Consider the following 19,641-nt stretch of genomic DNA (forward strand, 5'->3'; position numbering starts at 1 on the left):
CAAAATCCAATATCACACATGACCACTTGAGACCAATTGCATCAATAATCTTTTCATTTTGATGTTTGCATTCCATTTGAGATAGGGAAAATAACATATCAAATAAATTATAATGACATGCAATAAATGCAAAGTAAGACCTACACCTAGGCTTCACTTTCACCTAAGCTGCTCCTAAAGCCAATAATCTTTTTTCTAAAAACATCAACATCCTTCTTCCCTATTTTAAGACGGTCAATAAGAAGAATACTAAGTCTCCTAACTTGAATTATTATCCTTATTCATCTTTGATAACATAACAAAAAAAAATTATATCATAATAATCTTGTGTTTTTCATGCAAAATTGAATGTTTCAATTAAATAGTCGACTCTTGCCAAGTGCTAATAGACTGATAAATGTGTCACCCGACTGATAAATATACCAATCAACTAATTACCTAAATAGTCAAACTACATTCTAACACAACATCAATTTACCTGTTTTCATAGTTTAACAAAAAATTCTATTTTTTTAACAATATAAAACTTTGTAAGCAAATTTATTACATGCCAATTTAATTTAAAATTAATTTTTCTTTAACAAATCATATTAATTTTCAAAATTAAATGTTTTCCAAAAGTTTTTTTTAAAAAAAATCAATGTTGGGTGGTATTATAACATCTCACTTTATTCCTAGGTTTATAAATATAAAAACTAGGTTCATCCTATAGTTTTGTGAGATATAAAAGTATTCACTTATAAAAATAAAAGAAAAGAAAAGGGGGGGAAAAGGAAATAACTATGTGATTATGTAGTTCTACACAAAGATAAAATATTAAGTAAGCCATATTGTAAATTTTAAGCTTAGTTCATGATGATTGACACTCCTAAAATACTCAAGGGTTAATGATTGATTTTAACACCTAAAATAAATTATGATAAGGAGAATTAACTATGTACTTCTTTAGAATATTTTTTTCCAAACCTTTCATATCTTAGATTGTCCCTAGTAATTTGACTATGAAATTTATCCCTAGATTTTCATATCTAATTCTTCTATGTCAGGATTTGATTTTTGATGTCTAATTCTTGATTGTACTTGAATTATTTGAAAAATTCTTCTAAAGCATCCTTAAGGATTTTTAGTTGTTATCTTAGTCCTATGTTTTCAGAATCTAATTTTCTATTGGAACTTTTAGTCCATGAATAGTTCAATGCGACTATGAATTTTGATACTTGGGCAAAGTGTTTAAGTTAGACCTTTGTGTTTGATTTGTGCGTCCAAGCGTATAAGGACTTAGGTATACATATATGCAGTACTTGATGGCTCAAGTTTTAGTCTCGGTAGGTAAAGTGATGTGCTAGAGGCGGGTGGATAGTCTATGTATTTGCAAATTAGAATAATATTTCTTTTGTTGCGATCTTAGTAATGACACAAATTTATTAGCAATAGAATAAAATAAAATGAATAAGAACATACCACAAAATACATTATTTAACTTAGTTCATGAGTTTTCAAAATCATTATGTCTATGACCTATGACCCTTTAGGAAAGTCAGTCCTGAAATCCACTACCTTCTCCTCTTCACTAAAAGGTTGGTGGCAGTTAAACCTATTATGCAATCAATGTTGTAGTACAAGAGGTTTACAAGAGGAATTAGGGTAAAAAAACAAGGCTCAATAATACAAGAACAATATGACTATGTTAGTTTATAGATGATTCTACAATTCGAGTCTCTCAATCCCTTTTAAAGTTCTCCATAAAGTGCTTTGACTGGTACAGTTATACTGATATGACATCCATTAGTACTCAATTAATAAAAAATCATCTGTTGACTGATATGATCATTTTTCTTGCTCCCAATTGCTTCTTGAAATGGTGACTTCATCTGGGACCATCAGTTGGTTGCTTGTCCATCATCAGTAGTTGATTGGTGCAATTGTTTCTCCCAGCTTGGGATAATAATTAGGAAAAATGATTGAACATGCTAAAGAATGGGATATGCTCTACTATGTTGAACTGTTTAGTCAAATATTTCCTAATACAAGTTACTTTGCTCTTTAGTTTTAGAACTTTATTAATCTAATAGTGATAAGAAAACTTTAGCACCACCAACTTGGACATATATCATTTAGAACCATTAAATTAATTTTATTTCCATTTTTATTCCAAAGTATTAAGTATTGAGAGTTACCATTACAAAGTGTGTGAACTTGCTAAACATAGATGTGTCTTTTCAATTAAGTAATACAAGAAACTCTTCTTCTTTTAATCCCATTTATAGTGATATTTTGAGGTCCTACTAACTACTATTGTTCTTGGAGCAAAATGGTTTGCATCCTTCATTGATAATTGTACTCATGTTACTTAATTTTTTTACTTAAATATAAATCTAATGTCAATAATGTCTTCTCAATTTTTTTTGTTATATGATTAAAAATCAATATGGGGTCAATACAAAAGCTATAAAACAGATAATACTAAGGATTATTTCGATCAAATTCTAATTTCTTATATTCAAAATGAAGGAATACACGACAAAAAAATAAAATGGCAGGAAGGAACAATGTTCATCTCATATAGTTAATGTAATCTTTTTTTTGCTAGAAAAATATATAGAAATCTTTTTGGAGGAAGCAATTCTTGCGGTCATTCATTTTATAACTTATTTATCTTTGAAATCTTAAGATTTTAGAGTCCGATAGAAACACTGTGAATATTTTATCCAAACATACTACAAATAATCTTACCCCTAGGATACTTAGATGTGTGCCATTTGTTTACGTGCATAGTCAAAATAAAAGAAAAACTAGACCTAAGATGTTAAAATATTTACATATAGTTATTCAACTCGGAAAGAGTACAAACATTATTATCCTCTATCAAAGAAATTTTGTATCGACAAATGTTAGTTTTAATGAACAACCGTCTTACTTCATTACACTATCTCCGGTGGAAGAATTTCATATTGGAAAAATAAGAGGACAAATTTTTGTACTTGACCTATCATTACTTGTAATATATAAGTCAATACGAACAAAATCTCAGCTTTATCAATGATGATACAAGACTAGATAAAATGTGCTCAAGAAAGATGACTTCACCTGAATTAATGCAATTATAAGAATCCAACTGAGATTTTAAGAATGAGAAAACAATTTCTAGTTCTATTACAAATTAAAATTGAATCCTATATAGGCGATGAAAATTTAAAGATTCTTACTACTACTAGGAAAGGAACTAGAGAGAGTTTATAAAATAACTTTATTCTCTTTGAGCAAAGAGAATAAAGTTAGTTTATTCTCATTGCTATTAGGATAGGAGCTAGAGAGTGTATAAAACAACCTTAGTGAGAATTATAAAACCTAGTCAAGGTAGTAAACAGGTGAACTTGGAAATTGAATCAAAATTGGTAACTGCATAATGATTGCATTGTGTGGTTGAAAATTAGCTTTCCTAGGAATCGAGTGTATTCACCCATGTGAAATTATGATCCATAAGAAAACACTTGATTTAAATTATCCTAATTCGAAAATCAGAAACGAGATTATCCTCCTAAAAGTTTGCTATGTTTAGTGGTTGCTGCAAAAGTTAGTGATGGTCGTATCTGCCAAGTTAGTGCCATCTTTGTAGCTCTTGCTAGAGAGAAGAGACTCACTCTAAGGATCATGGCTTCGATGCTTCTGTAATTTCATTTGCCAAATAACTTGAGGTGTAAATTTCAGTCTTTCCAGTTCTCCGCTTCAATACAATTAGATAGAATATAGTTCATTGGCAAACGCAGCTTGAAGGAAAAAAAGTTCCACAGTATGAGCATACTATGAAAATTATTGGAAAAATTCACCTTCATATTTATTATCAAGGAATAACATACATTCAAAAATTTTCCTCCAAATGCAAAATGTGCCACAGGTAGTTTCGGTGCACCTTTCTCCGTGTTACCTGAGAGAGGTCAAACTGCCTACAGAAATAGGTCAACCAAACAGATCGTTTGGTATAAGCATTAATCCTAAGTGATTGGGTAATTTTTAAGAATCAGAGGTGTACATGTTTACAAGAATGGTAGTAATCCATGGTTGAGATTTTTGTTCACTAATTGTCATCGTCGCCATCACCATCGTCTACATGAAGAAAAAAATCTCGAAGTTTGAAAGTAGATAATTGTGAAAAGGTTGTTCGATAGAATCCACAATCAGCCAGAATTGCCTGTCTGGGGAGGGCCAACGGGAGCTGATGTAAAATTTTTCTGAGCATTTTGCACCTCATTTGCAAGTTTTGCACGCCGTTCCCTCAATAAGTTCAAGCGGTTTGTCAACTTGGCAAGGGCTGGAACAGATGTGGAGGTTGTTTCCTGAGTTTAACAAGACACAAATCATCCTGAATTTATCTCCAAAAAGAATATATATATATATAAAAGATAAATGGCTAATCTCTGCATTAGGACCGCAATAGACATTTTACCTCAGTCTCAGAGGACTGCGCTTTTAGAATGTTTAAAGCTATGCTGCTTGGCCATTCAGGGTGGGAGTTCTGTTTGTTGGATGAAGATAACTCTTGGTCTTCCTTCTTCAAAGCAGGAATTTCCATAGCATTTCCTGACTCTTTAGTAGTAGACAATTCTTGGGATCGAGATTCCTCTTTGACACTGTCTTTCCCAATATTCTGCTAAAAATAAAGTAATGATGGTATGCAGATAAATATTCACATAGAAATTGTAATGGTGCAAGAGATGTATAAAAAAAGTGTACATACGTCATGCAAAACAAAAAAAAAAATCAAAGGACAATTACCAATTTTTTTTTTTGCTAATTTACCAAGATATGACATTTTTTTGCTTTTTTTCCCCATTATACCCTTCCTTTTAAAAATTCATTTTTATGTCACTGATTACAAGCTAATTTCAAGATCAACATGTGACAATATCTTCACTTGAAATGTACTGTGTAAGTTCAATCTAACCTAAAATATGAATTTTAGGATTCTCACTTCCTAAATTCACTTTGGCCAAAACAAGGGCAGATTTGTGAAAAATGATAACAACCAACTGATTCTAAAATTAACTTTGAAAACATTCTACTTAAAATCTAACGTGCGATCTCCTTCTACCCAACACAAATTTTGGACATGCTTGCATTGCCTACTCAATTCATTTTGGTTTGGACAAAAATCAACTTGCTTGGACAAATTTGGACAGGATGATCATCAACTGAATTTCCAAATCAACTTGTGATCAGAAACTCAGAATTTGAAATCAGATTTGCACAACAATCAGCAAATTTCAAATAGTTGGAACCCATAACATCTTGTTTTAATCATTATAGTGGACAATACTTAGCCGCCTCTATGCAATAAAGAGTTAATCCATTCTTTCTCCCTTAACTAAAGGAAATCATACCCTTTATTGGCTTGGTTTCACACATTCATCCGTACAAACACCGTTGAATTTGAAACCTCTAATTAGGAATTGTCTATAAATCTTCTATGAGATGATCAATACTATTGTGTTCTGCATAAGGCTAAAATCATAATCAGGCCATTTGAATCCCAATTGTTTGGATCCATTACATAGATCTTATTTCTCCGCTAAATTTTTTTGCAAGACTATATTAATATTTAATATTAACATTAGTATTAATATCTGATTAAATCAATTTGGCTGGTGAGGATGGATTGAACTGTCTCCCTTCATGGACCAACAGAGCCATAACAATCTGCATCAAACACAAATGACACCTCTATGACTCGTGGAGGCAACAATCCCAATGATGCTCACATGATATGTGTGCCTCCACCCTTTAAATCATATGTGCACACCAATGACTGTGACCGTGTGCAAATGGATTGGACTCAACCTCAATGTCCGATCATTTTGGGATGGGTTGGACTCAACCTCACTTCATGGGTCACTGCGTCATACTTGGCATCGTGGCCATTACAACTGAAACATTGCAAAGTTGTCAATATTTTCCATATTGAAATCACCAATGGTTGGGTAATTTTAAACCAGACTATGCGCTAGGATGTTCTTTTTAGTCTGGTTAATCTTCAACGAAAACAATCAGCAACCAACATGAAAACCTATGATTAAAGTGGTCTTGATGAAGACAACATGACTGGGTGAAGTATTTGTTACATGCTACGTTGAAATCCAATAGTGCAAGAAACTATCTTACAAAGTTTATCAGGAGGAGGATCACTTACAAAAGAAGGTACTTAACCAACAAAGTATTAGAGTAAGAATCAGAAATATTGCTCCCGAGGCAATGGTGCAACGGGCAGGGTGCCTTCTTAGTTTCCCAAGCATCGAAGGATCGAATCCCAACTTTGGCAAATTAACGGATGAATTTCCCTTAATAGACGGTTGACCTAAGAATGTTGGGTTAATGGGCCGCCCGTTGCAAGCGCTTTCCAATTTATCCTAGGCCAATGGTAAATTTCCGTGGAGCCGGGCCGGCTATCTCAGGATTAGTCGACATAAGGTGGATACTTGGTGTCAACTAAAATAATAATAATAATAATAAATCTGAAATGCTCTAAATGGAAACAACCCAGATTCTGTGCTTATACTAGATATACACACTGAATTTTCAAATACTCATTCTCCTCTGGGCTTAAAATAAAACCAGTATGATCATCTAATGGATTTCTTGTGATACTTGTCAATTAAATTAACCATATTGTAAACATTGTATATTAGTCGATTAGCAATGAATATGCTTAAACTACAAACAAGAATTGATATGACAAACTCACAGCTTGTTTCAAAAACTCTTCTCGTTTAAGAACAGGATCAGTATGCTTTTCATCTTCCAACTTACCCTTCCTGTATCAAATAAAGATTCATCATGCTTTCAATATTCAAGATGTGCATAAAGTAAATCACCTGAAAGAATATTCCAGATTCCAAAATAAATGTACATGGGATGTTGCAAACCAAACTCCTTTATTTATTTAATTTATTTATCTTCAAAAAATAAGATACTAATTAATACACATGTTTAAATTGCTCTACATGGCAACTTTATTGAATGAAGACAGCAAACCACAAAGTTCTTTGGCCACTTGTTTTAAATTTTTGTTCATTCAGAAAAAAAAATCACACAATAATATACTAACAAATGACAAACTTTCAGTGCTTTAGGAGCTTTCCTAATATTGTATAATTACAGAAAATAAGCTAGGTGCATAAATTGTAGTTCCAAATGATATAGATATTTATGTTTGTAAGAGTTTTGTAGATACAAAATATAATTTTGTTGACCTATTCAACAAAATTTTGTGAATCAAGAAAATGTAGAAAACAGAGGATAATTTTTCTAGTACAAAAAATGTAAGAATAAAGATGACATACACATGCTATCTTAATTATGGAGGGATTAGGTTGATTAGCGGTACCATGAAGTTTGGGAAACAGTCACTATGAGAAGAATGAAAAATTAAAAATTCAGAAAAGAAATTGATTTCATCCCCCAAACAACAACTATAATTGCTACTTATTTACTGAGATAACTAACAAACGAGAACAGAGTAAAGAATATTTTGCATCTGGCCTTAGAAATAGCTTGTCTTAGCTACATGAGAAGCACGGACAGAGGTTTATATAAGATTTTAGAAAAGAAAGAAATGAAGTAGTTATACAATATAATGGACATTTATGATCATGTAGTTATTAGTTCTGTAACTTTTAAAAGGTAACCAATGATTTTCCTGTGACTACAGGTTGAGATAAGAATCAGCTCTAACTCTAATCGGTATCTTTTTCCCATTACTTGTAAGAGCCTCTGACTACGCTTCTTATATAGCCGCATATAAGCTTCTGAAATGATGGACAATATAAAATCTTCTTATGATGGCATAAAGATCATGCAGGGTATACAAATCTCTACCTTGTTAAGTCCAAGTCATTATCAAATTAATATTTGATTAGATTAAACCAATTTTGCTAAATAAACTATTTGAAATTCAATATGGGCTCCTGGATGAATTGGAGAGTTGGTAGGAGATCATGGATTTATGGAATTGTTATTGTTTTCAGAAGCTATATTTACCTAATGTATTCTCCTATAAATATGGGATTTGCCTCTAGTTTATTTCTTATTTCCGTATTTTAGAACAATCATCTTGAACATATTCCTTGTAGATATTATCAAAACCCGATTCTCATTTCATGGATTCCTGAAACAACCTAGATGATGTAATCAAAAGCACTGGTTGATTCTTTTTCTATCTGCATCATTGCATCAACAAACATCCTACCTAATCCTCCACCTTCTCTATCGTTCAATAACTATGCTTTTGTAGATTATTCAACACTTACGGCACAGGAGAAACTTCAAAGAATGACTTTAGTTTGTTCTTCTTGTTATCAAAGGGAAAGGGAAGTACGATAATTTATCTGGGACTTGCTCACCTGCATTTATGGAACACACTAAAGTACTGAATCCGGGAAGCAGATAAATCCAATTCTGGCATGGTTGATTAACTCAATGGGACAAAGATTGGATGCACCTACATTTTTAACGAAATTATTCGAGATTTGGGAGGTTCTCTAAGAAATTTATTCCAATTTTGAAGATGAATTGCATTGTGTTGAGATAAACATGAAAAAAAGGAAGGAAAATGGAGAAGCTAGGTCAAGTTATGTGATGGCAGGTCTTCTACTCTGAATCACAACTTCACGGGGACCAAATCAATTTGATGAATTAGAAACAACAGAGGAACATATATCAACATGCATAACGAAAAGGAACCTTACTCAGAAGAGTGATTGCTGCTGTCTAGATATTTCCTGCATGACTCACATAAGGAAGTATATCTTGGGTGTTGCGGATGAATAAGTTGTCCATGAAGATCAGAAAGCTTCTGCTTCAAAACCCCAATATCTTCTTCCGCAAGAGCAACTTCCTCTATATCTGCCCTTGTCTTTAACACAACAATAGATTATGACTATATTGCAAATTGGCTACTCAATTGTGTAAGCTTAAAACTAACCTTGTTATCCATACAAGAAGCAAAAGTCATGTTTTCAGGTCGCATGCTCGTTAGTCCAGACTCCAAGGATGCTCTTAAATCTCTTTCATCTTGTAATTTGTTTTGCAATCTTTTAACCTATTTCAACAAAGATGAACTTTAACAATGATGAAAATTTATTACAAGGCTTCTACTTTGAGGAAAATTTACACAATGTAAAACATGATCAGCCATAAACTAGCTATATACAATACCATAAAGACCTAGAAATTTGTAGAGTAACAAAATCAACTTTGTCCAAGGACAGAAAAATGTGTTTTTTTGGCTCACTATCATATCTAGACAATACACCTCATGCCACATTGCTAGGAACAGAGAGGAAAAGGTAGGCTGGACAGGTTGTATAGATAATCAGTATCTATTTTCTTATTTCCAAATTAAGAAGCAGCTCACATTTTGGTATTGTCATTTGTTATACAAACATTTCCTTGCTATTTTACTTGATAGAGATGGGTGGTGCAAAATGCAAATGAAATTACATTCTTGCTTGAATTTGCAACATAGAATTTCTCATTTTCTTCATATGTTTCTCAATTCTGTAGAAATGATTTGTGAAGAATGCACAACTTAGTTTACTTGGCCCTGAACTATAATATTATATTGAAGAGTTTAATATTCCTTGGTTTGGTGCCTATGATGAGAACCAAGTGGTATAACTGAAACATGCAGTTATTTATATATGTTTTTACATCGTATAAGTTTAAAGATTCCCTAGTCAAGTTTATGGTGAGGTGCCATTGAAACTCCAACAGAAGTTTATGTATGAATTGACATTAAATGTGAAGTTTGACTTTGTTTGAAGCAATCCTTATAGTTTGGGCCTGAAATTAATCCAAAACTCCACAAAAGTAATTCACTTTCATGTTTTCTTTTTATTATTGATCACTAAGAAATACTAATCAAGAAGAGGGTGCAAGGAGGAACCCTCTCAGGTCAAAGCTTCTGAGCAAACAACCTACCAACTCTAACACACGTGGGTGCTGGGAGAGATGAATGAGGAAGAAAGGTTACATGGAGTTTTGTTGTCTCCAGTTTAAGCAAGATGCTGGTTTAGCTGTCTTCTGTTGTAATGTGTCTTGTTCTAGGTCATGCATCAGCATTCTGTAATTGCAGTTAATGTAAGAATGAGTTGTGGGTGAAGCTGGCCCAGATATACAGGTCACTTCTTTTGCAGTTTCTTGTAAGTGGTATGGAATTGGTAACAAGTTCTTCAATGGGATAATGAATGAAGAGAACAAATCGTGGCTTGTGAATTCTCCCAAATATGGTACCATAATTGATTGAGACTGGTAGGTTCTCTCCAGTCTCAGTGAATTTAGTGCACAGAGACAACTAGCACAAGCATTCTTGATGATACAAATTCCTGGAGGAACAGGCAAATCCAAGATCCAATTCCAATGGACTCAATTTTGGACAAATATTACCAACATGTCCTGATTAGCAAGGAGCAGCTGTACATGGTTGGAAATGCCGTGCCATACTGTTTCAGGTGGCATGCACCACATAAAACAAAGATCACCATACAAACCGCCCCATTTGGTTGCTGGTTGAACTGGACAATGACAAACTGTTGTTTACAGTTCAAAATTTACTAGTATAGGTAAAGGTGACACCAGAGATGATATTGAACCTTGCTTGTAGTAGAAAATTTGAAAACGCCTCTTGACTCACAAGAACCAACAGCATGGGAAAACTAAAACAAATTTAAAATGGTGTATAAAACATGTTGGAGTTATGATAATTTGAGTACTTGCCTCCTGCTCAAGAGCTAAACGGCACTCAAACAAAGACTTTTTTCGCCTTTGCAAATTCTCTTGTAAAATTGCATTCTCTTTTACCTTTGAAAAAAAAAAAGAAAAATATTTGTTTGACATAATACAAGCTTGTATGCGAACTATATGTTTAACAAAGCAAAGAAGATACCTCTTTGGCGATTTTATCTTGCAAATCATTTTTGGTATTCTCTAGAATTTGAATTGACAACCTGTTAAAAGGATGAAACTGCTATTAAACATAAAAATGCCATTCACTAAGTAAAAAATTTGACACGATAATGTATCTAAATATACATGTGTTTTGGGAAGGCCTAAATAAAAATTGAACCACGCAGATATATCATGTGCCAAAGCCAGTTTGACATAGACATATCTTTTTGTGTTTCCAAAGGTCCTCACGGTAACAAAGTTCAAGTAATGAAGTCAATGGAGGTAGTAAGAGAAGTTTGGTGGAGGAAGATAAGGCAGATGAGAGAGAATAAGATGATAGAGGGGGATCAGGGTAGTATATGGTGAATTAAGATTGCATAGGGAATTAGAGTGGAAGTAAAGGCTGGAGATGAGTGGAGAGACGACAAAAGATGAAAGGGATTGGATAAAGAGATTTCTTCATGCATATTAATAGAACAACTCTTATGCCTTTTCTATGTAAGGAATATTATAATCTTTATCAAACAATTATAATGATTAGGGAAAATTAAAACCATTTGTTCTTAAAAATTAAGCATGATTTGTTAATTATTAATTACTTGGACTTGCTCATTTCATGTATTTTATTTATAATATAAATTAGATTAACAAATAATTTTATCTTAACAATTCTACATAAAATTAGGGCAAATTGAAATGTAACTAATGCGAGATTAGATTTTTTTAAAAAAAAAGAAATTTTAGATTTTTAAAAATAGTTACATAAAATTAGGATGATTTAATTTCTCAAAATTTAATTATTACAACAAATAAATAAATAAACACAATAAGAATGAAATTAATTATCCAAATAGCCTAAAAACATAATTAGCCCTAACAAAATTCATACACTCCAAACTACCCAAGCAATAGAACTCAAAATGTAAACCTTTCCTTTCTTATACCAAATGATGCATTGCTTCCCCTTTTTCTTTATTGTGTGTTGTCTTTACCCCTTCCTTCCAGATTAGTGTGCCACCCTATTCATCTCCTTGTCATAACTCCTCATTTAATTCGCTCCTTATTATAACTATAAAATAGCAATCTTTTTTCTCATGCACACAACTGCTCCTCTGCTTCCCTCTTCATCTTATTGTATTACTAGCTACTATTGAATCTTATTTTCATTGCTTTGACCTCTTCCTAGTAAGTTGCCCTCATGTGTCAACTCTCCTCCTGTTGAATTCTTTCTCTAACCTACTAACATTCCAAATAAGACTATGGTCTCCTTAACTTTCATTGGCTCTTCCTTAAATCTGTGCAAAGCCAGCACTCCTTTTGTCCGTGTCGAAGTCCACTTACCAACAACCTCCTTTGAACCCTTCCGAATGGTTTAAAGCTGTGGATCATGAGGCATTATTTGTAGAGGTGGACACATTTATGTAGTGATGATCTTGAGGAATAGAAGTGCTTTGTAGTTTTTGTTCAAAGCTGTTTGTATGCTTGGAATCTTTTATTAGGTCATCCAATGTGCTTAAAAGATGTAAATCCTTACCTGGATAATATTGAGAAGATGCTACATAGATTTGTTGCAACTGAAAGAAATTCTAGAGGTTGATCCTAAATGTGTTCTTTTCGCAACCAGCTTCTATGATGAGTCCACAAAACATTTGTGTCTTTTAATACAGATTTCCAGGTTGGGTGGTATTACCTGTTCTCATGCTTTCAACATGATTGTCAGAGGTCTGCTACTATGGAGGATTGGATTGCAACGGTTGATTTGTTGAACCAGGCTTTGAATTGGGTTTATGATATTTGTGCACGGTAGGTTGTCAAAATCAAAATGGGTATAGTAAAAAAATTCTATAGTATCAACAGTTTAGATTAGTAGGACTTGTGAAATTAGAATAGTAGGAAAAAAAATCAAAGTGAAAAATAAATAATTTGATATAAAAAATGACAAATAATGGTTAAATATAATAAAAAATATATATTATGTCTTATGAAATAGCATAATAACACAATAAATAATTAAGTGCATAGTTAAAAAATAAGATTAGTCATTTATTATGATTTTATATTATTCTTACTAATATTAATAATATCATATTATTACTATCATTGTCTAATAAAATAATATTCTAAAAATAGAAAATAATATTATATCATTAAATTAAATATATAACTTTTAGATTATTAATAGATGATAAATCATATTTTATTAATATGAAAACAATCAACCAATCATTATAAAATATATTAATAAATATTATCATATTTATTAATATAAGTTGTTAAATAATATTAGATATTAATGTATTATTTACTAAAATGGATTATTATTTAATGATCCATATTATTGTGTTTAACTATGAATGCAATTTTAAGGCAATATTGAATACAGTAGAGATGCATAATATGTTTCGTCTACTTAGTGGTAGATCATGTATAATATGTATTGTTGGTGCAATGATCCTCCCAAGTAGTCAAGTTCAACCAAGTTGTTTTAATGTGCTTACCAAAAAATATGAGTTAGGTTTAGTGATGAGTATTAGGATTTGGCAGAGCGCATATGAAGCTCATGACTTGACTAAGTTGTTTGTAATGGATGATTTGATGCAGTCAACTTGGATAATTACACTTAATGGCTCAAAGGTTCCTATTGAGGTAGACATAGAGGTGATCGACAAAGGATTGTATGGGACATCTGAGGAATCAAAAATTACTAATGAGGTGGACTTTAGGATGAAGAGCATAGAGCATTTGTTGTTTAAATGGTTTAACAATCATAATGAGATGAGCACGTAGGTGACTGACAAAGGATGGCATGGCACATCCAAGAGACAAAATTTCTAGCAAGGTGTACTTGAGAACAATCCAATAGAAGGTGAACTTCATAGGTGCACAATGAAGGATGTCATGTTTGAGTAAGCAGCGGGTTGGTGCATCCAAGGGCTAACATGAGGCAAAGTCGAGGACAACATAATGTAGGATCAGTTAGCAGTTAGAGAGGGATGGGGTGAATAGCCAAAATTAATTAACTATAAAAAATTACGCACAAAGCTTATTTAAATATTAGTTGAGTAGCAAAAATAAAATAAATGTCAGTAAAGTAAACAATGCTAACTAAATTCTTTTAACATAGTTCAAAACCCACAGATGCCTATTCCATAACCTATGGATTTAAAGGTGAGTAACTCCTAAAAAATTCACTATACTTTCTCCTTGTTGGAAGAGAAACATCTTACAAGCCTTTTATAATAAGATAAAACAGTAAAGCTAAGAAATAAAGCCTCAAGGTCGGAAATATAGGCAATAAGAGAAGTGGATTTGGATTCTTATTCTTGGATGAGTTCCCATTACCCTTCTATTTATAGTTTTCAAAATGAACTTGGATAAGCTTCAACTACCTGTTCTGTGTAATTCCAATCGACTCAAAAATCCTTCTTCAACTAAAACAATTGATCACACTCAACTCAATAGCTTTACAATCGACTCAACAAGGTCAGATTGCATGACTTGTCATTCGGGTAATCATTATTACAATTGACTAAAAAAATCCTAACAATCAACTTAAATCAAACCCAATAGAGTCAAATCAAACTTGATCAACTATTAGCCTATCAATGCACTTAATGGTATTATTTTTAAATTTCATATAGTAAATTGGTAAACTAACCAATCGACTTACCTCAATTGAATTACAGCCACTCATCAGAGCTACTATTTGATAGAGACAAGTCTCCAATTGATTACCCACTCATAATGAATATGTATACAGTGTAGATTGATTTTGAATAGGAAATTGAAAAAAAAAAAAAAGAGAGAGAGAGAGAATCAATTAAAATATTTTTTTCCCAAATTGAATCCCATATCAAGGGATTTCCATGATCAACTATCCTAAAATGGTTGTCATCTTTCCAACACTTCCCCTCAAGTTGGTGAATTGATATCTTCCATTCCCAGCTTGGATATAATCATCAAGAAATAGTGCCCATTAAGTCTCTTTGTAAACACATCTACAAGTTACTCCTTCGTAGGCATATAGGGAGTACAAATCAACTTATTGTCTAACTTTTCCTTTATAAAGTGTCTATTGATCTCGATGTGCTTTGCCTTGTCATGTTGTACCGGATTATGAGCAATATTGATAGTTGACTTATTGTCTCAATAGTCTCATAGGCTCCTCCCACTTTACGTTGAGATCTTCAAGGATGATCTTCAACCACAACACTTCACACCCACCTTGAACCATAGTCCTGAACTTTACTTTTGCACTTGACCGAGCTACCACATTTAATTTCTTACACCTCCACGTGATCAGATTACACTCATGGTATAAGCATTGACTGATCAAGTGTGTGCCAAATATATTAACTTCTCAACTAACTCCTTTTCTTTCTCATCGTTCCTAGTAATAATTATGTCATCAACATATACTAAAAGAGAAGTAACTCTCCGAAAAGTCACGTGTTTGATAAATAATGTATAATCACCTTACGTCTGTTTATACTCGGTATTGAGCATCACCTTCATAAACATGTCGAACCAAACTCTTAGAGACTACTTGAGTCCATATAATGCCTTTTTCAGTTTGCAAACCTTGATCCCTTTGATCTCTCCTCCAAAGCTAGGTGGAATCTCTATATATATCTCTTCCTCTAAGTCACTGTGAAGGAAAGCATTCTTTACATCAAACTATTGTAAATCTCAATTGAAATTTGTGGCCAAAGACAATAGAAGCCTCACATCACTGTATTCATCTTAGCTATCAGTGCAAATGTTTCTTGATAGTTTACTCCATGGGTTTATGTATAACCCTTAGCGACCAACCTTGCCTTATATCTCAGACCTATCACGGTAAACCCCCATTTCTCACTGCTCTTATTTTATGGCAACTCTACAATTTCCAATGTTTTGCTCTTCTCAAGTGCCTCCATCTCTATTCTCATAGTTTCTCTCCACTTCTTATTAGATAAAGCCTCAAATAAGGTATTAGGAATTGGAATGACATTTAATTTTGCTAAAAAATCTTCTTTGAGATGAGGTGAAAAAATATGTGAAAAGACACTGATTTGGTTAATAGATATCTTGTATATTTAGTGCACTCTCTTAGCCCTTTTCTCAAGGCAATAGGAAAATCATAATCAGATAAAAAAGGGGAGGAAATTGAGTTTGTGCATACCTCATTTTCAAGAGTAGAAGTTGAGTTTTGGACTTGTGCAAGCAATTTAGGCTGTAATGATGGCTCATATGAAGATGATCTGGATTGAGATGAGTAAGGCTCTTACATGAGGTCAAGGAAGAGTAGATCTTCTACCTTATCTTCCATTAATTAATACAATCAAACTCTCTTTAAAGATAAGGCTACGAAAAAAATAATCGACTTTCCTCAAAAGTGACATCAATAGAGATATAAAATTTTCTTGTAGGTCGGTGATAACACTTGTAACCTTTCTATGTTGGAGAATAGCCGACAAACACACACTTGATTGCTCATTGATCTAATTTACCTCTATTGTGGCTAGACACATGAACAAAAGTGAAACAACCAAAGAGTCGAGTGAAATTATTTATGGTTTGAAAATTAGTATAAAATTGAAAGGGGAGTTGCATAGGAGTTTAATTGACCAAGACTTTGGAGGATAGTCAATTTGTAATGTGGGTTGCAATAAGGACGGCTTGCCTACAATATGATTTTGGAACTTAGTTTTGGAAGAGCATAGCATAGGTTATGGCAAGAGTCTCATTCTGTTGAGGAGTATCTATGCAAGATGACTCATGAATTATCCCTTCTCATATAAAATATAGTGAAAGAAATTAGTTAAATAATCCTTGGCATTATCACATAACCTTTCTACTTTGACACCAAATTGGTTATCTATCATGACAATGAAGTTTGGAACGATAGCTATAAATCAGATTTATGTTTGAGTAGAAAATCCATGAGATTCTTGTGCAATCATCAATGAAAGAAACAAACTATCGAGCTCCTGCATATTGGGAATTCTAGGGGGGTCCCATATATCAAAGTGAATCAAATAAAAAGGGAATGAACTTCTATTATTGCTCATTGGAAAGGAAACCCTTTTATGTTTGGCAAATTCACATACCTCACAATGAAAATCTTCAACCTTAACACCATTAAACAAGGGAATATTGTTTTCAAAATAGTAATGAAGAATGATTCAGACAAAAATATTGACGCCAAATGAGATCATTATTTGAAATAAAAAAATAAGACTTGGAAAAAACATGCTTGACAATAGGTGAGTATATGACTGATGCATTGAGATAGTAGAGGCCACCTTTTTCCTTAGCAAGTTCAATCCTCTTTCCCAAAACATGATCGTGGAATGCACAATGAGAGAGATAAAATAAGACATTACAATTCATATCACAGATTAATTTGTGAATAGACAGCAGACTAGTGGACAATTTCAAAACATAGAGTATATCTTTTAATAACAAGGATAGACTCGACCAAGGTTTAAAATCTTGATCCGTGCTGAAGTTTCGGTCACAGACCAGAACGATACAGTTGCGATACTGTATTGTACCGTGCCAATATGATTTCGATATATATATAATTTAAAAATAAGTTATATATTAATTTTATATAACTTGATAACTTATCTTTATTAAAACTTCTAAAATAAAGGATAGTTAATTTAAAGTATTTCCTGAGCGTAAAAAGTATATTAATATTCATGATTCCAAATCTTGATTCTAAGATTAAAAATAAATAAATTATTATTTATAATAATTATTTAAATTAACACAAAAATCCTAATTTATATATAATAATTCTATAATTTATTTATTTATGTATTAATTTATATTATTATAGTTTATAAATATTCTAAATAATATATATTAAATATTATAGTATATATATATATATATATATATATATATTGCATTTTAAAATCAAATTTATTTAAAATATTTTTATATTTTTTAATTTTTTAATAATTAATTGTTTAGAATTATTTATAAAATTTTAAAATTATTTATCAATTTTTAAAATTATTTAAAATATTTTCATAAAATTTTAATCTAATTTAATTTATAAAAATAATTTAAAGTTTGATTTTAAAATTATATAACTATATTATATAAATTATCTTTTTTTTACTTTATTTTTTATATTTTAATAAAAATATATATTTAATTAACAATTTATTTAATTAATTATTAATTTATATAATATATAATTTTAATTTAGTAATTAATTAGAAAGTATATATATAATATGATGATTTTAATTAAAACTTTTAATAAAATCTAACTTTTCCTCACAATTTGCATCTGCCTCTCCTCCCCTTCGCGATTTTTTCTCGTCACCTCGCTAACTCGTCACCACTAATCTCTCGTCGGTTGCTTCAGGTCTTGATTCCTTCTTCGTTCTTCCTTCTCCCTTCTCTCCCTTCTCCCTTTTGTTGTGTGCACAAGATGCACGTGATGATGACGCACCTAAAATTGTTGCCCTTGCTATGTCGGTGTCGGTCCCGTATTGAAATGGTAAAAATCGTCCATCTCGGGCGGCACGACTCGAGATTTCATTCCTTAGACTCAACTAAATGTTATCAACACCCATCACCATAGAAATATAACCATCGACAACAAAATTTTCCTATTGCTAAGACAAGGTATATATGTTATAAAATGAACTTGGGAAGGTGTCATGTGATCTGTGCTCTTGAATCAATAACCCAAAAGTCTTGTATAAATCGATCTGAGACATGTAATCCATGAGCAAGAGAGTTACCAAAGAAACTAATGAACAGGAGCCAAGCCATTGGTTGCTCTAATGACCCCAATAAACTTCGAAGCTTCTCAATCTTTGCATGATTAAAGTAACCGTGAGTATTCTCTCTAGGAGGTTGTTGGGTCGAGTTTTGTGGAATGACTTTTATGGAAAAAACTTGATGAAATTCTTGTTGGATTTTTTATCATTGTGTTGACCTCATTCTTGGCGCGAAGTAGTAGGTTTTAATGCAATTTCCAACAAGGATGGATCCTTGGTATATCTTGGCTTCTTACAATAGGTGCACCAAAGATTATCTTGAGGGTCGCTTTGGGATGTCATCTTGGTTATACTTCGGTTGGTGTTCTCTTGTGTAACCATGATACATACTTCAGTTGTTACCAGTTCAAGCAAAATGCCTCTTCGACTCTCAATCTGAATCAACACAATAACCTTATCTTCCTTGCCAAGAACTTGAATCCTGATTGAATTTTGCATTTAGGCAACCAAACGATTATACACTCGATCTTTCTCAATAAATTTCTTCAAAATCAAACATCCTCAAGGCACTTCATCTCAATGACTCGATAATGTTCGAGTTATTGTCATAGATTTTGCAACATATTTGCATATTTTATTGCCATTTTGTTGCCTTATTTCGCAGCAATAGTTTATTACTTTGACTTCATATACATAGGCAATATCTTTGGCCTTCAAGTATGTTTCGTGAAAGGTGTCTTAGATATCTGTTGCAAAGGTGAGAAACATACATGTATCACTAATCTTTGGTGTTACTGAACTCCATAACCAAGACATAATTATGGAGTCCTCTTCATCCCAAGCATCAAAATCCAGATCATCTTATTTTGGTCTCGTGCTGAAAATATATGAATCCCTTTGCCTTTTAGGTACGTACAGACCAGCGGAGACTATTTCAAGTAGTTTTGCCCATTGAGTTTATAATAGTGGTGGAT

The 19,641-nt window shown here is 32.4% G+C and overlaps 1 protein-coding gene across 1 annotated transcript in view; it reads right to left on the reverse strand.

Annotated features, from left to right (window-relative positions):
- Window positions 1-3,993: 3,993 nt before the first annotated feature.
- Window positions 3,994-19,641, reverse strand: part of LOC122044180 (rho GTPase-activating protein REN1-like) — a 77,984-nt gene continuing 62,336 nt past the window's right edge. Inside the window, exons 24-30 of the mRNA XM_042604710.1 lie at window positions 10,937-10,997; window positions 10,768-10,851; window positions 8,975-9,091; window positions 8,739-8,905; window positions 6,737-6,806; window positions 4,445-4,645; window positions 3,994-4,334 (exon numbers count right to left, since the gene is read on the reverse strand). Coding sequence (XP_042460644.1) covers window positions 4,176-4,334; window positions 4,445-4,645; window positions 6,737-6,806; window positions 8,739-8,905; window positions 8,975-9,091; window positions 10,768-10,851; window positions 10,937-10,997 — 859 coding nt within the window. The 3' untranslated portion in view covers window positions 3,994-4,175. The remainder of the gene's footprint in view (window positions 4,335-4,444; window positions 4,646-6,736; window positions 6,807-8,738; window positions 8,906-8,974; window positions 9,092-10,767; window positions 10,852-10,936; window positions 10,998-19,641) is intronic.

Source organism: Zingiber officinale, chromosome 2A, assembly GCF_018446385.1.
Source record: "Zingiber officinale cultivar Zhangliang chromosome 2A, Zo_v1.1, whole genome shotgun sequence".
In the NCBI taxonomy this organism is placed as follows: Eukaryota; Viridiplantae; Streptophyta; class Magnoliopsida; order Zingiberales; family Zingiberaceae; genus Zingiber; species Zingiber officinale.